General features: G+C 37.3%; 1 protein-coding gene across 1 annotated transcript in view; it reads right to left on the bottom strand.

The window, feature by feature from the left end:
* Window positions 1-13348, bottom strand: part of snd1 (staphylococcal nuclease and tudor domain containing 1) — a 167285-nt gene extending 153937 nt beyond the window's left edge. Inside the window, exons 1-7 of the mRNA XM_077234280.1 lie at window positions 13035-13348; window positions 9918-10067; window positions 7536-7656; window positions 7281-7362; window positions 3529-3689; window positions 1064-1155; window positions 507-665 (exon numbers count right to left, since the gene is read on the bottom strand). Of these exons, the coding sequence (XP_077090395.1) occupies window positions 507-665; window positions 1064-1155; window positions 3529-3689; window positions 7281-7362; window positions 7536-7656; window positions 9918-10067; window positions 13035-13112 (843 nt within the window). The 5' untranslated portion in view covers window positions 13113-13348. The remainder of the gene's footprint in view (window positions 1-506; window positions 666-1063; window positions 1156-3528; window positions 3690-7280; window positions 7363-7535; window positions 7657-9917; window positions 10068-13034) is intronic.
* Window positions 13349-13563: the final 215 nt, after the last annotated feature.

The following is a 13563-nucleotide window of genomic DNA, read 5'->3' as shown; positions in this document are numbered from 1 at the left end:
CTTTATTTTTATTTTGCGCTTTTGCTTGTAATGTTTCTATGTTTTTATTGTCCTAACTGGTTTGTCTTGAACAATTGCATAAGAACTTGAACCAATGAACTTAAGTTAGTATTATGCTGTTGTATCAAAATTAGTTATGCATCGTTTCCCTTAATTACTTAGTTTTTGACAGTCAGTGTCATAGCAGTTTGTGGAATGTGAAAAATTGTATGCTGGTTGAAAACCTTAAAATATTGATATTGATGCATTTATATCAGGTATTGTCCGAAAGCAAAAATCAACAGACAGACTGAAGGCTAACATGTACTCAAATGCAAAAAAAAAAAAAAAAAAGAACAACCTCTTTCTGTATTGCGTGCATACATTTTCCAACCTGCACTAAGGTGTCCATCTCAAGATTTTGGATCTAGCGTAAATGAACGCCCAAAAAACGTAATGGTCTATGCTTGGGTTGCAGTTATTAAAGATCAATCAGAAAGCTGGTCTGGGATAATGTGGCTTCATACCGGGTGCAGGATGGTACCCAGAATGATCTGGTTGGGGCAGGACTCCAAAATGATCTGCACATCTCTCTGAAGAAGTCGTGACTCTGTGAAGAACTTTGCCTCTGCTGCAAAGGGCTCGGGGATCTCGCTGCCATCTGCCTCCCGTTTAAACGTAGGGCACTGGAGACACAGGTTTTTCATATGCATTACAGAAAATGTACATTGTCTGAAATCTATTGGGACATGCTAAAAAACAATGCCACAGAAAACAATGTACAATCATACTTTACAAAGAAGGCAAACCCTTTCTTGAAAAGGAAACTAGTTCTACCACTAACACACTTAATTTAGCACAGCTATAAAGTAAATTTTTTCATGATTAGTGAGATTAAGCAGTAAGATGGTCAAAGAAAACCCAGAGAGAATCTCTCGGCGGCTAACCATCAAGAAATACATAGAGAAGAACTAATGAGAAAATGGGAAAGCATGAGATATATATATAGGGTATCAGGGGTTCTGTCTGAAGAAATTGGTTCTCTCTTATTCGTAGAGCTACATATGGAAGGCCTGAAGCTCACCTTGACTCCAGATAGCATAACGGTCACCAGATAGTGGTCGGGCAGAAGTAGCGCTCGAACCATGCAGCCATCACGCACATGTTCAATAATGGCTGTGTGTAGAAGAAAAAGGTAGAAAGTTAATGAAGGAGAAAACTTCAAATGTCCCTTTTCTGATGCTTTTATGTACAAAATTAAAATTACAGTACAGTCAGAAAAACATTCTGAATGTTTTTGAGTCTTACCCAGGCTTTTTTTTTTTTTAAATAGTAAAAACTGTTATATTGGGACATATTACAATTTAAAATAACTTTTCACACCATATGGTTTTCACAATAACTGTCACATGACCCTCCAGAAATCATTCTAATATTGAACATTTTACATTGAAAACTAATATATATATATATATATATATATATATATATATATATATATATATATATATATATATATATATATATATATATATAAATGGTACACATTTTTGCTGAACCATGGTACATTTTATCAGGATTTTCTCTTTTTTTTAAATAGAAAGTTCAGGTAACATTTGTAATATTTAAAAAAAAATGTCCTTTTATCAATTTAGAATAAAAGTAGGCTATACATTTGAAAAATAAGACAATTATGAACTATTCTAATAGTTAAAACCAAGACAATTCAGCATGTTAATGATTTGATTGTTGATTCTAATTTTGTTTTTCTTATTCAAATTGTCAGCCCACTTCACAAAGTTCATGTGATGTCATGGCATGTGGGAAGCTGACAGTATGTAAACAGGCCTCTCTAGTTCTGCATGGTGCCTTGATTTGAAGAGAACAAATTGGCATGTTTAAAACTCACTTGGCATTACTGCACAGCGAGGATCATGAAATAATTCACTGAGAAGGTAGATCACAGCCACGCTGGATCGGGTCATGTGGCCAAGGGTGTTTAAATTCATTATTACAAACAATGTCACAACTTTGACTTCTGATTAGCACCTAATAAGCTTGTTAGCTGCGGGGGAAATGGTGCACATTTCTATAGCATTTAATGACTCAGTTGTTCATTTGCAGTGAGCTGGCTAGCCCTCTAATAGAGGTTAACTCTCATCAGGGTTAGTATTCAGTTTAAATAGGAGAATTGAGCTGTGCGCAGAGCTGTGAAGAGAAGAAAAAAAAATGGGCATCTGGAAGAATGAGACACTCCAGAGAGCATTGTTAGATTATTCAATTTTAGATTTTGTCTGAAGGAAACACTAAACTTTATGCCATAATTCTAAGGTCGTCCTGGTGGAGCCAACCATGCCAACCTTCCTTTATGATTTATGAAAGTCTTTATGATATAGTGGTCCCCAATGTTGTGGAAAGTTACTTTTAAAAGTAATGCGTAACAAAATTGTGTTACTCCCTAAAAAAAGTATTTTAAAGGACAAGTTTGGTATTTTACACTTAAAGCCGTGTTTTAAGATAGTTTCTGATGAAATAGAACGGTTAAGATTGAAATTTGGACAAATGCTGCTGTCCCGAGAATTTTCGGTTTCTGTGTTAGCGATCTTAAAACAGGGCTTGAAGTGTAAAATACCGAACTTGTCCTTTAATGAAAAGTAATGCGTTACATTCATTTTGTGTTACTTTTTCTCACCTGGGCTGGGCTTGCTTGTTTTATAGTAACAAAAAAAAGTTATATTTTTGGCTTTTCCACACCAAAAGTGGAATGAATAAGCAATATAATTCAGTAAATGCAAATTTATCTCTGCACAGTAAAGAACTCAGCTCAAAGAATCCTTTCAGCGGTGCTGCAATTTTTGGACTGCACCAACGCTCAAATGTGATGTTAGACTAAAGCCATTTTTGCTTATTCATATGGTTGAATTGGTTCATCAAAGGTCAGCAGAAAAGACACTGGTTAATAAAGTGAGATATATAAAAGTACATGCGTTATTTGACATTAAATTGCAGGTTTTCATAATATTCTGAGTTTGCATTTCACTGTTTGTTTTTGTTTTGAGGAATACTGAATCTGTTTTTGTGCAAGTGAGATGAGTAAATGCATTGCTCACAATTAATCTAGAACTACAATATCCATCATGTTTACACAGCGCACACAACACTTCTGCACTTTCTCTGATTTCTTTCAACATGGAGACAAGAGAGGTGTCAGTCAATAAAAGAGAAAAAAGTAACCTGCTTTACTTAACTCAGTAACTCAGTATTTGGTTGTAAATTTGAAAGTAATAAGTTACTTTACTCGTTACTTGTAAAAAATCGGATTACGTAACTTGCATTACTTGTAATATATAATTACTTATTTATCATTTATGATCTTGTCAATGTATGACCTTGCTTTACCCATTAAAATCAGTTGTGGGGTTTTATTAGTAAATCTGCATTTATGAATATGAAATTGGAACTTGATCTTGAACACTAGTGATGTTTGCCGCAGCATTTATGTGTACTGGCCTTCAAGAGCACAATATGTGATCCACAAACCAAGCTTACCATTGACTGGTTTCTGATGGAGTGAGTCTACAAAGTTGCGAGGGTTCTCGATGGTATACTTCAAATCTCGAACGGTGTGTGAGCCTCCACCCTCAGACCACAGTCCCTTTTTAACAGACTTGGCTTGGTCCTCCAAATCACACAGTCTTGCCTGCTCAGGACTGAAACATACAGAAGTGCACAAAGTCCAGTATATATATATATATATATAACTATATAACATTACAGACCACAGAGTTTACCACAAGAGTTGGGAGAACTAAAAATAAGACAAGATCATTTTAGTCTGCCTTTCTTTCCCCTAAGGACTTCAATAATCTGAGCAACAGATGTAGAGTTCTTTCACAGAGAGCAGTCCCTTTCTGAGGCCTTGATAAGCTCTTCAAATGGGTTTGTTCATTATCAAAAGCCAACACGTGTTTCAATTAATTCCTCTGTTGTTCTAAAAGCCATCATTATCTTTAAGGGAAATTAAACAGTCTGACCATGGCAGACACTAGTCAGTTTTTTTAATAAGGCTCTATCAATGCAAGTAGTGCTGGCCTTAATAATGAACAGACTTAAAGAGGCAAGACAGAAAGACAGAGAGACAGAAAGAACAAGAGGGATGAATCAGATTTTATGAAGAAAACTGGTGGCGAAAAATTTGGGTGGTGAAAGTCAATTAATTAAAGACCCAGTTTGACCAGAGGCCCTGTAAATGATGTATCAGCTCCTGCTTTAATGTCTTGGCTCAGACAGCAAACAAATTATGAAATCAAATGATGAATTACTGGAGTTGGTGGCAAGATCGCAGAGATTGAATATTAAAACACATTCAATGATAATTTAATCTTCAATATTCATGTCTTGCTTTAGATATCCACCTTATTCTGCTCTAAACAATGGGCGCCGCCATGACGACGACTCCGGTTGCCTACTTCCGGTTCGAATTGTATAAGCAGTGAGAGAATTAGTTCAGGCTCTACATGTGCTGTTGTTGGTTTTTTTAACAATTCAAAGAAGATAAAAAACTTTTTAGAAACTGGGTGCTTTGAGCATAAGATAAAAAGGAGAGAATGCCTATGTCCGGTTCGTATCAGCTACATTCAATACCAGAGAGAAGACGTTTTTTTTTGGTTAGCTGCGCTAAAACTGAAGCATCCAACGAAAAAGGTGTAATAATTTACCAGTAGGGATGGGCATTTCAAGCAAAAATAATATTCGAAGATCGCTGGGTTTTATGCAATTAATATTCGAGAATCGCACCCCTCCATCACATCACGCACATATGCATGTAAAGACTATAACGTTAGGCACATGAGCAAAGCGGAGCAGTGTGACGCTTAAATATAAGTTAAACAAAAAACAACTAAACATACGTTTTATATTTAAGTTTCACAATATAATGTTTTTTAATTTTTAATTTGCAACATGGACTATGGACATTAATTTGCAATATGGACATCAAAAATATCTTAATTCGTGTTCCGAAGATGAACGAAGGTCTTACGGGGTTGGAACAACATGATGGTGAGTAATACTGACAGAATTTTCATTTTTGGGTGAACTATCCCTTTAAGATAGGGATTTATTAAGTCAACATGTCTTGCAAACGTGAAACTATGTTTCTAACCACAGGTTTGCGAATGTTCTTTGGAACTATGGTTTTGGGAACAAAGACTCATTGACTCAGACTCCACTATTCTGATAAAGATGAAACTTCATTAGCGTCCTTGTTAGCGTGGCTGCTTCACAAGCCGAATTCGAATCCCGCTTGGAGTGGGTCAAGTAGGACCGGTTACACACAAATTAGGCTTGCACGCTCCACCTCTAAATCATGAAATATGCGTAGGAATAACAACACCGTCTTTATTTCATCATACATATTTGCTAAGGTGGGTCTGGTGGAGCCAACCGTGCCAAACTTTCCAAAGTCTTTATGATATAGTGGTCCCCAATGTTGTGGAAAGTTACTTTTAAAAGTAATGCGTTACAAAATTGTGTTACTCCCTAAAAAAAAAAGTCACTAATGCATTAGTTACTTTTAATGAAAAGTAATATGTTACATTCATTTTAGGTTACTTTTCTCACCTGGGCTGGGCTTGCTTGTTTTATAATAACAAAAAAAGTTATAATTTTGGCTTTTTCACACCAAAAGTGGAATGAATAAGAAAATACAATTAAGTAAATGCAAATTTATCTCTATACAGTAAAGAACTCAGCTCAAAGGAAACCTTTCAGTGGTGCTGCAATTTTTGGATTGCAGAAGAATAAGTCGCAGGACAAGATAGTTCAACACTCTTTCTTAAGCATTAAAAACTAAAAACAAATTAAAGCTCAAATGTGATGTTAAACTAAAGCCATTTTTCTTATTCATATGGTTGAATTGGATCATCAAAGGTCAGCAGAAAAGACACTGGTCAATAAAGTGAGATAGATTAAAGTATAAGTGATATATATTAAAGTGCTATATATTAGTGCTTGAAAAACAAAAATTCTGAATGTCTTTTAAATATCAAAAGACAAATACCTGGAAAATTTTGCAAATAACTGATTTGTTCTTTATCTAATAAGTTATAATAGTCAGCCCAGTTTCTTTCAAACTGTTTAGTTTCCAGGCAGACTGATGAAGATCTGTAAACCCCACCTCCAGGAAGTTGTGTTGCAGTCAGGCAATTTCATTGAACCTGGTGAAAACATTTCCATTTTTATGTGCAAATGGTTACTAACAGACTATCGGCAGCCAATGGGAGTCTAGGATACTGCCACGTCTACTGGACAAACACAAAGCTCACAAGATTCAAACCAGACATCTGGGTTCGCCGTCCTGCTTTTTCTGATATGCAAAACGACAATCCACAGGACAGATGTTAATACCCGACTCTTATTTAAAACTCACTCATGTAGTAACAGGCAAGCCTGGTAGAGCAAATGTCAAAGAAAAGTCGCCTTCTGCCTACTAAATGACAAGCCCAAAGCTCCAATTATCTAAGCCGTCATACATTTTAACTATGAGAAATAAGAGGCTGACAAATCTCCGCAGCCATTTTGAGCGGTCTTGGTCTTGTAAAGTTTTAGTTTCTTTCATCTTTTTAAAAGAGAAAGCAGGAGTGTGTCAGAGGGAGAGGAGTGGGCATCCATCCCAGCTCAGCTGTGCCTAATTGAGAGCTGGTGGGCAGAGCGTGGCCCAGGTTTAAACACGACTCCTTTGGAGATCATGATAGCCGATCCAGTGGGCTGTGATGGGCCACAGCAGGCCTGGCTAATGAGAAGGCTTTTCAGGGGCTGTGGAGAGACCAGCAGGGCTAACACCACTGTCTCCTGCGGGGAAAATGAGGCTAAAGCAAACCGATTCCACTGGCAATTGTTCAGGGCCATTTCACAGAGTGGCCTGCATACGCATCATTAAGTCCCAAAAGCTTAGGACAATATTACATCGCTGCTAGCCAGAGGGAGAAGGGCAGATGGAAGAAACGTGTAAAGAGCAGGTGTGACCAGAAGAGGGAGTGAGAGATCAAATGGAGGAAGATCAAAAGCAATAACATTTGATAAATCCAGAGTGCGTCTAATGTAACTTCATTAAAGGCAAACACTGCCCCCTGCAGGACAAATAATGTGTTATTACAATAAAACCACTGTGACAACACAAATGATCTCAGCCAAAGGGGAAAACATAACCAGCATTGTGAAGGCTTTTAACAATAGGTGCAAGAACCGTACTGATACCAGTTGTTTGACGCTTTGGAAAAGAAAATACGTAGGTTTCTTACTTGTTTCCTCTGATGCCTTCTCTGCGAACTGCTGCAAGACCCTCGGCCACCAGGGACTCTGCGATATTTTCTCCTGATGTGTCTTTGGAGATCAAACCCAGAAGAGACATGTTACTATAACAACACTTAAGTCAACACATCGGCGCAATTCAAGTATAACAAATGCTCTCATAATTTAGTAAAACATGACCCAGGATGCACTTCAAATCAGCACTGTTGCAGTGAGATTCTCATGTGAACAAGCACACTACTCACCTTTTCCCAGGTACACCATGCCGTATTCTCTGCCTTGAGGTGTTTTATTCTCAACGGTGAAGCAGACTTCTTTGCCGATTAACTTTTTACGCATGAACTCTCGTGCCTGGAAAGCCCATGGCTGCAAAGAACACACAGAGCTATTTACAGCCATTCAGCACTGGAGGATGTGCATTAGCAACAAGAGTCGCTCGTCACTCTAGCGGGAATGAAAATGTTTTAACAAAACCATATACATTTTTTTATATATAATGAGGTAAAATTAAAGAATTAAAAACACAATGGACTTACTAAAATATCACAAGATGCTATGAACTACAGTGATTTTATGCACAGCACAATTAAATTGGCTTATACTGTATATGCATTAAATACATTGGAAATACCAAAGGCCCTTTCACACAGAGATTCCGGAAAATACACGGATAATGTGTCAAGGGATCGTTTGATTTTGGTTCATTCACACTGCCAGTGATTTTCCGGAATCTGTGAGTGTGTTCACACACATCCCGTAAAGACACGTGACTTGTAACGTACGCGTCGTAAACATGTTGTGGTACAACAGAGTAAGTGTTTGCTTTGCTTTGAACAACATGGCTGCTGATCAGGCATTAGATGTTGATGTTCAAACTTTGTTGTTTATGTTCATGTCAAATCACAACTTTTTTTTAAATTATGACTTCTTTTCAAGGTGTTAATTCGATAAGCCTTCATTACGTTGTCCGTCAAGTTATCACTACGACATATCCTTTACGGCATTGGTCCTAGCTTTTGTTCACACAGGGCGCGTTCCGGGACTGATACAGGCAATGTTATAGATCCCCATCCCGGCATTGATCCCGGGACGTATTTGCGTTCACACAGAAGATACTCTAGCAATTTTACGGTAATTTCCCGGGATGAACGCGCTGTGTAAAAGGGGCTCAAGTGACAAATACCAAGCAAACAAACAAACGAACACTCATCTGATGCGCATTCTTAGTATGACAATCTGCACACACCCTTCTGTTTAAAAGTCTGGGGTCTGTGAGACTCATGAAGGCTGCATTTATTTGCTCAAATTCAGTAAAAACCGTAATATTGTGAAATATTTTTACATTTTTAAATAACTTTTCTATTTTAATGCATGTTAAAATGTGCTTTATTCCTGTGCTGGCAAAGCTGAATTAAGGGGCACCCTCATGTTTGTTGATCTCTTGAATCCAATGGCCAATCAAAGATGTTTGATGATTTAGTCAGAATTGACTCGCACGCTAGCAAAGTTCCGTTATAGTAAATGAAGCTGACTGCACTTCACAATGAATCTCTTACTCGCATCCTGTCTACACTATATTTGCTATAATGAGAGGATTTGCGAGCGTGCGAGTCAATTCTGCCTAAATCATCAAACATCTTTGATTGGCCATTGGATTCAAGAGATCAACAAACATCTCTGTGATTGGCTACATTTCTCACTACTGCAAACACGTGTTGTAAATAGAAACATTTGGTGTTCTATAAAGCGCAAACACAAATGCACTCTAGAGCTTTTGCCCAATCTGTTTTGCCGAAATGATATTACAGTATCAAGTGAGGGTGCCCCTTAATTCAGCTTTGCCAGCACAGGAATAAAGCACGTTTTAACATGCATTAAAATAGAAAAGTTATTTAAAAATGTAAAAATATTTCACAATATTACGTTTTTTTACTGAATTTGAGCAAATAAATGCAGCCTTCATGAGCTTTTCACGCAGTAAAGGGGACCGATGGCCAATTAAATGCTGCAAAATTTCAGAAGTGAAATCTACATTTAAATGTGGAATTTACTCTTGAAATTGCTATGATTGATATAGTGATAACCATAACATGGGACAAAAATATGGCATGTCAAAAGAGATGCATTTAGCAGACTAATAGAAAAATTTAATTTTTGGAATTCCATTTCAATTATTTGTAAAAGTAATGACTTGTAAGGAATCTTAAGTTATCTAAAACCCTGTACTAAACAAATTCCTAAATGCAGATCAAAAAAGTCATGTGACTGCCTCAAATAAACTATTTGTCATCAAATAGTCAAAACCTGTCAATCATTTTAATAAAAGAGCCACAGCGGCTTTAATTTCAAATCAATTTCCCACAAAGCTGTGATTGTTTTGGTGCTCTTGAACAATGTAAGGAAAGGTTGTTTTATTTATTTTTTAATATTCAGAGTTTTCACATTTATTTTGTGTAGTAAACATAGCTAATAAATTAGCATGCTGGGGGAAAAATTATTTGGTTTACTGAATATCCAAAACTTCACAATGAGAAGAACAAAAATAAGAAAATGACTATGAATCAACACGTAAAAACTAAAAAATCCAAGGGCCAGACAGAGCAGCTCTGCGCAGGGCTGATGTTTACCTCATCCGGTGTGTCCTTGGTGTCTGGTTGGGCCTGAACTGCGCGACGGGCCAGAGCTCCGGCTCGGATGTTACTCAGGTTGATCTGCCGTTCTGGGGGGGGTCCACCACGCGGCTGACCCCTAACAATGACAGCACAACCAGACAAGACCTGCGAGGAAACAAATCAATGTGAGTGCACATATAAAGTTTCATAAATAGTTTATCATTCCAGACATGTCAATGATGATGAGAGTTGTAATTGTGTATTGGCAGTGCATGATACAAACAATCAATCCGCTAGTCAAACACTGAACACCTGAGGGATCTGATCATAATTCCTTTAGGTCCTGCTTGTTTGTGTTTGGCCAACAGTTGAACCACCATTACACCCACAAAACAAAGATAAAATCAGTCAAACAATCACTACTGTTATAATCACAACATGATGTCTTAGCTTTAGCAACAGCTAAGCAAATACAACTTAAAACGAATGAGACCAACGATCACTTGTGTATTCACATTAGCATTTGAATAAGCGCTTGATCTCGGAGCTTATCTGACAGTGGCTTATCCAATCAGATATCAGATAACTGGCGTCCCTCCAAACTCATGAGACACATCTGCACCGTTGCGAAATGATTACATTAATTGACTAAAGATTACGTTGATTCTGTATCAATCTTTGATCCTCAAATAGCCAATAGAGATATCAGACTATGTCCAATTTGAGAATATCTATTCATTTATGATTTACCGCCATATCAGCAGCAATGGCTATATTCATTGGCAATCAACATTATTTCAATTAAAAAAATAATTCTGATCATCATCAATTCAAAACATTGTTTACAATAATTAATAAATATATACAATATACAAAATCTGACATTTGCAACCGTAATAATAACATTTACATGGAATCTTTCAATGTAATATTTGTCAGAATTTGACAATATCTAAGTTATTGTCCTGCTCACATCGATTCAAACTCAAAGCCACGTGTCACAAACACTGGTTGTTATCACCAATGATGATTTTGCAACCCAGTGGTGTCCTGCGCTTTACTTGAACGTATTAAACGTATCAAGAAAGTAGAGGCCAAACCCAGAGAGCTTTTTCCTCTAGAGAGGCCCTGATCTTATTACTGGCTGTATGGAAGTATACACAGGCCTCAGTCACCACACAGTCAGATTCGGAAAATATCCATGAATTTCCCAAATCCACCACGCTCTGGTTTAACAAGTAGTTGAGCAAGAGTGGAAAGTACTTTAAATTTGAAAACTGTTATTTGATGTTTAGGCTCAAATAGAGCTACACAAGATGACCATGACACTTCACTTGCATTAATTTATCATGGTAGCCATTTCAAAAAAGTGCCAGAAATTAACCTTATTAAGGGGCTATATTAGCCCTCTGGAACTGATTATATTGACGTAAAGCATCCAGCTGAATCAATTGATTCTTAATTTAAATAATAATGAAATGTATCTGTAAAATCAGCATCAAATAGCAATAAATTATGCACAAGACATCAACAACACAGACTTAAGTTATTTAAATGTTTACATATTTGTTTACAAAAACATGAACTGGTTACAGAGGCGTTTTCCCCAAATATAGTTTTAATGTAGAAACAATTATAGTTTTTGGTGAAAACTATGGATGCCAGATACATTTTGTGGCAGTTTTATCCTCCTAAAGAGAGACTATAACAACAACTTAAAACATTGCAAAAAAAAAAAAAAGCTAATTTCAGGGAGAATTAGCTGCTAAGTTGAATAAAGCCTTTGCCAGTTTGATTTCATGTACGTTAGCGTTTCTACTTCTGGGTAGAAGTATCTAAGTTCACGTTATCGCCATGAGTTTCTCCTTGGAAAACCTACGTGTCAGTTTCTCATATCTGCTAAGTTACCCCTTCATTGACCAGAGCAGATAAAAAGTAAACTGTCCAAAACTGCAGCGCCTCGCTTGGTCAGTCATGAGGAGCTGAATGAGGCTAACAACACAAACACCGTAACACGCGAGCGAAACTCAACGAGAATTTCCTCGAGCGCACGAACTACACACGAGATCTCACACGAAAAACTGACAGAAGAAATCTGAACTTTGACCGTAAATTCAAATTAAAGTGTAGTAACACTAATCATAGTGGTGATTGATTCCAGATTACGACTATGACAGTATTTGATTCGCCAGAGAATAAGGGTTTTTGAACTAATCTTTTAATCGATTAATTCTTTCTCATTCAACTGCATGGACAAGTGCGTTCAAAAACGGACGAAGCCGTTTTTCAGAACTAACGTTAAGTTACTGGGAATGTAAAAAATACTTTTGACCACAAACTAATAAGTCTCTCACATTTTGTTTCTATATGCTATAAAAACAAATTCAAACCCAGCAGTTGGAGATTGAATGAAAAAATAATTGAGCTGCTTTGTTGTCATTTGTAAAAAAATAAATAAAAAAAATCTTAAAGCTCATTCACATCACCAAATCGGTCGAGCAAGTGAATGATTCAATAGACTCTCTCGTAACGCATAACACACTCTCGTGGCGCCACCTCCTGGAGGTGCAACTTGGACGAATCCGCAAATGAATCTTTTTGTGAACCGATTCAAAAGTTTCGAGTCACTAAAATGAGTCAAAATCCGTTAACTCCGCCAATTACCAGATCAAATGCCACCCACAAATCTAGATTCTGCGTTCAGATAAACTCTAGAACTGTTTAAAAAGCTCAGCTTTGATACAAGACAGCTGTTTAACAAACTATCAAGAGTTTGTTATGAAATCTGTGCCTCTTTGCAAACATTGAGCTGTAGCTGCTAAATATTTAGACTTAGCGACTAGTATATAACAATGTTAGGCTTCGTTTACAACAGCAAATAAAAGCCATTAAATGTTTAAGGAAACTTTGAATATAACGTTGGCCATCTGGATCACAGCTGAAGACCGATCAATTTCTGTCAATCTCTGCTGATCATGGAAACAACTTGAAGACTCGCCAAAACTCAAGAGAACTCGTGGAAAACCAACAGACTGCATAATACATGCCTGACATGAAAGACATGAACTTTTTAAAGTCTTTGCTATGACCAGCCCCCCCAGACCAACACTTGTGCCCAGTGTGCTCTCCTACCATCTTCACTATTCCCCTCTGCAGTTGCGGGGCTGAAGTTGGGTTGGACTGAACTTGTGCCTGTACTGCAGATGCCATGTCCGCTGAGCTGGATGAGTATTCCGTTAGGGAGGGAAGAAAGAGAGAGGTAAAGGAACCGGGAGAGTCCTATGAGACGCCTCTACTGTGAGCCGAGAAAGGGAAGAAGAGAGACTGAGCACGACTAATCACGCTTTGCTTAACCGGAAGCACAGCGTTGGGATGTACACGTCGAAATGTTGCACTTCCTCGGTCACAGCGTCATACTCGCGCTCTGAATGGGGCGATTTGGTTGTGACGTTAGACACGAGTGATGACATCCGGTGAGTGGGGAGGTGCGACACGTCAGCACAGATTTAAAAAAACCGTGTGCACCAACATATTCACATTCACAACACACACCAATTTAATATTTATTCATTTATTTATTATTATTATTATTATTATTATTAGTATTTATTTTATTTACTTTGAAAGAAAGAAAGAAAGAAAGAAAGAAAGAAAGAAAGAA

Source organism: Siphateles boraxobius, unplaced genomic scaffold, assembly GCF_051911475.1.
Source record: "Siphateles boraxobius isolate OS27281-9 unplaced genomic scaffold, OSU_SipBor_1 19, whole genome shotgun sequence".
Classification (NCBI taxonomy): Eukaryota; Metazoa; Chordata; class Actinopteri; order Cypriniformes; family Leuciscidae; genus Siphateles; species Siphateles boraxobius.
This window is presented reverse-complemented; position numbering and strand designations above follow the sequence as displayed.